The 7,646-nt window shown below is 39.4% G+C and overlaps 1 protein-coding gene and 1 long non-coding RNA gene across 3 annotated transcripts in view; one reads left to right on the forward strand and one right to left on the reverse strand.

The window, feature by feature from the left end:
- LOC116690635 (uncharacterized) overlaps nt 1-6,316 on the reverse strand; it is a 25,291-nt gene extending 18,975 nt beyond the window's left edge. Inside the window, exon 1 of the long non-coding RNA XR_004332322.1 lies at nt 6,242-6,316. This is a non-coding gene — a long non-coding RNA (uncharacterized LOC116690635). The remainder of the gene's footprint in view (nt 1-6,241) is intronic.
- LOC116690599 (mucin-2) overlaps nt 5,372-7,646 on the forward strand; it is a 6,645-nt gene continuing 4,370 nt past the window's right edge. For both annotated transcript variants that reach the window (XM_032517681.1, XM_032517682.1), the window contains exons 1-4: nt 5,372-5,532; nt 6,137-6,321; nt 6,718-6,855; nt 7,459-7,597. In XM_032517681.1, the coding sequence (XP_032373572.1) occupies nt 5,422-5,532; nt 6,137-6,321; nt 6,718-6,855; nt 7,459-7,597 (573 nt within the window). In that variant the 5' untranslated portion in view covers nt 5,372-5,421. The remainder of the gene's footprint in view (nt 5,533-6,136; nt 6,322-6,717; nt 6,856-7,458; nt 7,598-7,646) is intronic.

Raw genomic sequence — 7,646 nt, forward strand, 5'->3', positions numbered from 1 at the left:
TTTCCAGTGGCTAGAGCTGACAGAGGAGGTAGCAGTTCATCTTCACACTCACCATATAACACACACACACATGGACCAAATATATTTCAAAAATTTGTGTGGCAGCGCACCTTTAATGTTTATTCAATGAGCACCTTGTAGGGAGCCTCGGTTACAAGTGTATGAATGGTGGAAGTCCATTTGCTTCTATAATACAAGAGCATGGCTGTTGCACAGACAATATAATCCAGTGGGAGTGTTACAGTGTTAAATTATTGAATGCATCTGTTTCAACCCTTTCTCACTCCCAACTCGTACAATACTGACGCTTGGTCAGTCTCTGCAAAAATCACACTTCAATCTGTATGGAACCCACCAGGCAGAAAGCAGCTTCACCCCGGAGCTGTAAGATGACGTAGTCTTAAGAGCAAAGAGATATGAAAGATTGAGCACAGGACTTTGACCCAGGAGATCGGGGTTCATGTCCCCTTTTTGTCCCGCGTGTCACTGAAACTTACATTTTGTAATCCCCCTCCAACTATCCTTTCCTGAACCTAACTGTCCCGCTCAAGTGCCGCTGGTCAGTTAAAAGTACGTCCCGACCCAGAATGTCAAAAACTGACGCCAAGCGCCCCGACTAAGCTTGTCTAAATATGCCGCTAAAGGAGAATTTTTGCATCAAAAACAAACACCGAGCATTACTTTTTGAACTGATGGGAGTCAGATTGTGTTGGTTTCTGTGTTACCATAGGAACATTAACACAAGCTCTACTCCTGCACATGAGTACAGTTCAAACATCCCTCTCGTGGATAGCTGCCTGTTGTGACACTAAGGCACTTTTCTGCATTCCTTGCCTCCCTTTCCAAATGAAAGGAGTTGACCAAGCTGGGATTATTGCTGGTGTGAATGACCTAAAGCACCTTTCTGAAACAATTATTAAGAAAAAACTAGATGTTGAAATGTTGTTGAAAATTCTAATAAATGAGCCATATATGGGAAATAAAATATTGCAGGTAAACATCTAAAAGAAAAGAAAAAAATAGATCTAGTATGTTTTCAGTAACAATAATGTGTCAATCCTTCTTCCTATCATTAAAGCTGTAGTGCGTAGTTTCTGTCTCCACATGGTTCAAGCCTTCTGTGATCGCGCACCACACCCAACCCTCCTCCAAGCAATTGCTAGTAGCCAAGGAGGACACAGAGGATTAAGAAAACATGGACTCTTTTAGAAGAAGAAATTACCTTACCGCGAAAGTCGCCGCATCTTCTGAACAAAGTCCTACTGAGAAATCCAGAGAGAGTTGTATGGAGCTCATTGTCTTAATTAGCTTTGTAGTAACTCATGTGGCAACACCTTCAATGTAATGCATGTTCATTAATATTAAAAGATTTTTGTTGGTATAATCCCCTCTGAAATAAATTCCACCCACGGTCACAAATCAGGGTTTACAAGTGCGCAAATTTTGTGTGTTGGTTGTGACGCACGCCTCTATCAGGCCCCCATTTGGTCACAAAATGAGACCCAAGACGGCTGGGACCAGGGGGACTACTATGAGTCCAACAATGACATTTTTACATTCCAAAGACAGGAGGGCATGATGCTGTGAGTCCAGGAATGACCGTGTTGTGTCCCATAAGTCACCGCTATGACAGTGGTCAGTGATGCAGCGTCTTCCATGTTGATGAGGTTCAGGAAGTCACCCATTTATTTTAGTTAAAATGTTTGGTATTGTTTTTTTTTTATTATTGTTCTTTTCACTTCAATTAATACACTGATCTCACATCATCATCAGGTAATAAAAAGGATTCTTTTTCTTTGTCCCGACTTCTGTTACGGTGTTTTCATAAGACATTATGTGTTAAGGCGGACCCAAAAGCAGAGACTGTACACAGTGGAATAGTTTGAGGAATTAATAACCAAAGAAAATTATACCAAACTAAAGGAGTCCTGGATAAAGCAGGGAAAAAGTAAAATGAAGTCTAAGTAAAAATGGGTAACAGAGCAACCAGGAACACAGAGACAAAACGGGAAGACTCTCTCACTCACTCACTCACACACACACACACACACACACACACACACACACACACACACACACACACACACACACACATATACACACTACAGTATAATTATCTAACACAAGGAAACAATAAGACTAAATACACAAGGCAGCGAGCCAACCAGGGACAGGTGACACTAGGATTTGTGGTTTTCAGTGATTCATGTACAGTGAGGCTGTTTCCATGGTTGAAAAAAAGTTAGCTTTGTAGGCGGGCTTCAGATTGGAAATGTCATCTCTCTGTGCCAGAGTCAGAAAAATACAGAGAGAAAAATGGCGACATAGATGAGATTAAAAGAAGTAGTAATACTTACTTCTTTTTTTTTAAGTTGCAGTCTTTTACAGATATTTACTCTGAGATATTGCTAACATTTACCGCCTCCTGCAAAAATATTGCAAAAAATATCTCATTACTGACTCGTCATGGAAGAGCTAACATGGACTAAAACATACAGTAGGCATTAGTTGACTGTTCCGTGTAATTATCAGACTTTTTTCTCTTATCTAATATAACAATGATGCTTGAATAGACAGTTGAAATATCCTAAATTCACTTTGGGAATGCCATTTTTTGGTGTTTTTTGCCTCATTTGGGAAATGCTTTGAGAGTTTTTTATTGTAATAGTTCAATAGGTTGAACAAACCAATGCATACCCTGCCTGTTTTTTCTCTTCATTGTGTTCTTTCAATCCTTGGTCATTCTATCATTTCCTTTCCTCCCTCTCCATCACGTTTCAGCCTCTCCATGGCTCTTCTCTCCGGTTAGTGTATTGCTTTGAGTGTCCAGAGGGCTGTGTGTTTGCTCGAGGGCCAAAGTCATCATTTCTGTTGGAACTGGGTCTATGCCTTTGGGGTTGAGGGGCCTGGTGGCGGTGAGGGGCTTGTAGATGCGGCTTCACACAAGTACTGAATACTGACAGGAATGGGCCGTTCAAGGGTTCACACTCCAAATGAGGTCGCAGCGTCTCAGCCGTTAAGCTGGCATTCACACAGCACCCGCTCTCATTCTTATTCAGCCCTCAGCTTTCAGTACAGGCTGCCATTGTTGACCAGCCTAATAGCTTTCTCACAGAGCCCAGGATACATATTTGATAAGTCAATAAAAACGCAAACAAGTGGTGTATTGCATTGTATCTTTTCTGCATTATGCTGCGTATTCACCGTTCTCTCTGCATTATCTCCAGTACCCTCTGACATGCCAAGGTCTTCTGAAAGGTGTCTAATTTAGATATTCACTGTCTCCATCATACAAATACGTTACACGGAATGAACTCCACACCTTAGTTATGCCAGTTGTAGGCCAGAACTTTAGTCAGAAAACCACGTTGTGTATGAATTCAAACATTTTCCTCTTCTTAGGAACATGGATGTGCTCTACTAATGTCATTGCAGTCTTATAATTATGGAGAACACACGGCAAACCAAAGTAGGTACAGTTTTCATGAAAAAAGTAAACAGCTATTTAAAATTGTTGGCCTGTGTGTCCACAGGTTTGTCGGTACATAATCACTTTGCCAGACTATCCACATGCTGCAGAGCAGTACTGGTGAACGAAACCAGAGGGCAAGTGAAGTATCTTTAATTCATACGAACCGAGGTAAATAAAGGTAATTTCTAGTCAAACCTGTGAAAGGCCTGTGAGTGTGGGAGAGACGTCTGCTGTATTCACTGTTTGTGCCTTCAAAGGAAAAGCTTTTTCTTTCCACAAATGCAATTCTGTTTAGGAGCATTCAATGAAGGAGGAGCAGGAACTAGCAGGAAGAAATGTCTTTGGCTCTTACAACCAAACCAGTACAGAGATACACAAGCAGGCTCATAGACAACAACAAAAAAGCATGCCCCATCTGTTACTCTGAGGAAATCCTGTGCATTCATTTACCACCTTGTTCAGTCAGGAAAACAAGCATTGTTCTCAAGTTCAACTGGAGAAAAGTAAGACTAGGACAGTTGTGTGATTTAATGGGAAAAGTTGGGATTGGGGAAACTTGGGTGAAAGAGAGCCAGAAAAATAGGTTCAATGTGACTGAGGCCAATGTTAAAAGAGGGCCGTGTCAATTGGAAGTAGTCTATCACACATGAATCAGGAGGGGAAGGCAGGCACGAAGCATAGTGACAGATCGACAATGGTGGGAGAGTTAAGACTTCAAAAGGCAGGAAGGCCTAATTATCTGGTAGGCTGGTCTGCGATAAGACAGACTTTATATGTTAGTTAACAAAGAAGAAGGAGGAGAGAGGAAGAAGAGACTAAAGATATAAAAACACCAAAAGAATTTCGTCCGAACAAACACCACATATAAAAAAATCAAATATCAGAGGGAAACTCAGCTACATCAGTCTTCTAGGTTATTATCAAAGTAGGATAAATGGTCAAAAGTGGTTATCTGGAGAAGTAAATATCCTGTTTAAATAGAGCTAGATCATCAAATCCACCGCAATATAATGGCCAACAGAGGAAGCTCAAAGAAGCTAAATAGATTTATTGGGTCAGACCATCCCAAAGGTGGGGAAATTCAAGGAAGGAAGTAAAACAAGACATGACAAGGGAGAAAATCAGACTACCCAAGAAAACGGGTAACAGAAACATAAGAAACCATGACACTGAGTACATTTACTCAGGTACTGTGCTGAAGTAGCATACTTCTACTGTTCTTTTTGGGTCTTTTCTTTTCACACTTCCTACTTTAACTTATTAGTACTGCACTTTTTACTTCATTTGTATTTATCTGACAGCTTAACCCTTATGTTGTCTTCGCGTTGACCTGCCACTTTTAGTTTTTTCGGGTCAAAATTCAAAATTAAAACCAAAAGACACTTTTACCGCTTTCCCCGTTGTTTTCGTTCACGTTTTCCGATGTTTTGGTCAATTATCTTTTACGCTTTTTGGGAAATTTTTGTCACTTTTATAAAAAACAAATTCTTCAAATGACATAAAATTCAACAAATATCCAAATTAAATAAATGTAGTGAACTGATCATTTATATCACTCGTGAAGGACGTTGTACAAAACCATTCACGTTTATTTTTTGGACAACTTGTTTGAAAGAAACCCAAATTTCTGATCTAGAAACCTTTTGAAAATGGGTCAGATTAGACCTGAAGACAACAGGAGGGTTAAATCACTTTAAAAAGTAAAAGGTTTGCTCCAAACAATTAGCAAATTAACTGCATTGTCTGCACTCAACCATCAACACTCCTGATCATTGTCTCGTAACCATTACACCAAGCCTTTCCTCATACCAGACAGGTTCCTGGTTTGTTGTTAGATTTCTGACTAAGTGATCATCCTGGGAGGGGAGGAGAGGGTGTGTTTGAAGTCTGGAAGTGTCAGAGCTGCCATTCATTTACTGTCTTAGTGTGGAGAGTCTTAAACAATCACCATGTCTCTCGCTCTGTTGCTGCTGCTCATCAGCAGCGCCCAGGCTACTCATTTTTATGGAACAGTGATGACGTACTACCCAAAAAACACTGATGCTAATGGATCCGTCAAGGTGCGTACAGTTTCCTTCTAAAGTCATATTCACCTGTTAATCTTTAACAATAACTAGTGTATAAAATGCCTTTCTACAAGTAAAAAAACTCGCCATAACTGAAGTATTTTAAATCCTGAGAACAATAAGGGAACAAGGGGATTATCATTCTCTCTCTCTCTCTCTCTCTACACACACATATATATATATACACAAGTTTATATTCTCTCTCTCTCTCTCTCTATATCTCTCTGCTCTCTCTCTCTACTATATATATATATATATATATATATATACACATGTATATATTCTCTCTCTCTCTCTCTCTCTCTCTCTCTATATATTATAATTATATATATATAATATATTATATAATATGTATATTATCTATATCTATATGTACAGTATATATAGTTCTCTATATATAATTCTCTTTCTCTCTCTCTCTCTCTCTCCATACATATATAAAGACATATATATATATATATATATATATATATATATATATATATAGTTTCTAGTTAATATACTGTAAAATGAAGTCTTGTCGCTTTTGTTGGATCCTGGATGTTGTCGATAATGCTATGCTAATGCTAATGCTAATAATGAGTGTGTGGTAGCGCAGGTGGTCCTTCGCTATAAGCTCGGCTTCCACACTTGCAGCGGTCAGACGTGGACCTGCCACAGCGGGGACTGTGGGAACCAGACTGTCCTGACCAAGACAGTGGACCAGGAGAGCAGTGGACCCTGGTGTCAGACAGAGGGAATCATGACTCGCCAGGTTCCCAGCAACGCTCCCTTTCAGCTGTTGTGAGTGCATAATAACTATGCATAAAAAATGACTTCTCAGAGGAACATTTTTTTGTTATATTTAATTATTAATTATTTTTTTGTTTATTTATATAAATATATAAATCCTTTCTATAAATTTCAAAGGTTAAGTCTATGGAAAGAAAAAAAACCTGACCTGTTAAAATGAATTCCCATAGCTTTACAGATCATAGTTCATGAGCAGTCATTGAAATTGTGTTAGAGGCTCCTTGGCTGTGATTGGTTGTTTTCCTTATGCCTTTAGGGATGCAGTGACAGGTTAGTCAAATATTCAAAGAATGAAAAGCAGCAAACAGCCGCAGGACTTCTGTACATGGGGGCGCACCCACACTCTGGTTCTGTTCAGTAAAAAATCTCTTTCTCAAAACTTTGAAGGTTGTCTAGTGGTGACTGGATAAATAACGTACAGAGCATTTTGTCGTGGAGTGCTGTGACCCTGGTGGAACTAAGGAACCGGTCAGACATCGGCCGAGCCAACACGTCCCCCCAGACCACCATCCTGCCCCTTCTGATGTAAGCTACCTTGTTTTGTATTTGTTTGTTTTTTAATTATTCAAGATTTAAGATTTCTTTAGTCATTCCACAGTACACTGTAGTATGAAATTACAAAGTGCAAAGTTCACAGCTTAAAAAATATAGCAAAGAAACAATTAAAAACACGGTAGAATATCAAGATAATAGCTATATAAATAAAAACAACCAATAAATGGGTATGCAGAGCATGTAGATTGATAAATATCTAGATATATACAGTTGGGAGTATGAATATCCATATTTAAAATAGTGCAGGTGAGAACAAGGTGCCGTCAGAACAGATACTGAAGGCAAACAGATAATTATGTACACCTATACATTTACACCTTGTATTTTATACCAAAAGCTTTCTGTTGCATGGTGTAAGTTTTCTTTACTGTGCATATGATAGTAATTTATAATGATAACTTCTTGAATCAACACATTTAAAAGAAAACCATTAGACACAGTGTGTACTTGTTTTCTTTGTTCCCCACAATGTGATATGCCCGGAACAAGGAACAAGTGAGTCAGGTAACATAATCCCAACACAGTGACACTAAATAGACATCTAATGCCAGTTTGTACATTTCTCTCCGTCAGAGTTCCTTCAAACTGTCAGAGAGAGTTCAACCTGTTGGCGTTCGACCCGGACGGAGATGAGGTTAGATGCAGATATGGAGATGTAACTCTGTCTGAGTGTGCTACCTGCACACCGCCGACTGTTCTCAATCTCTCATCAGTAAGTAGCCAAAGTCCTCACACTGACAAGGCAAGGCAGCTTTATCCCC

The sequence above is a fragment of the Etheostoma spectabile genome, chromosome 6 (genome assembly GCF_008692095.1).
Source record: "Etheostoma spectabile isolate EspeVRDwgs_2016 chromosome 6, UIUC_Espe_1.0, whole genome shotgun sequence".
Taxonomy (NCBI): Eukaryota; Metazoa; Chordata; class Actinopteri; order Perciformes; family Percidae; genus Etheostoma; species Etheostoma spectabile.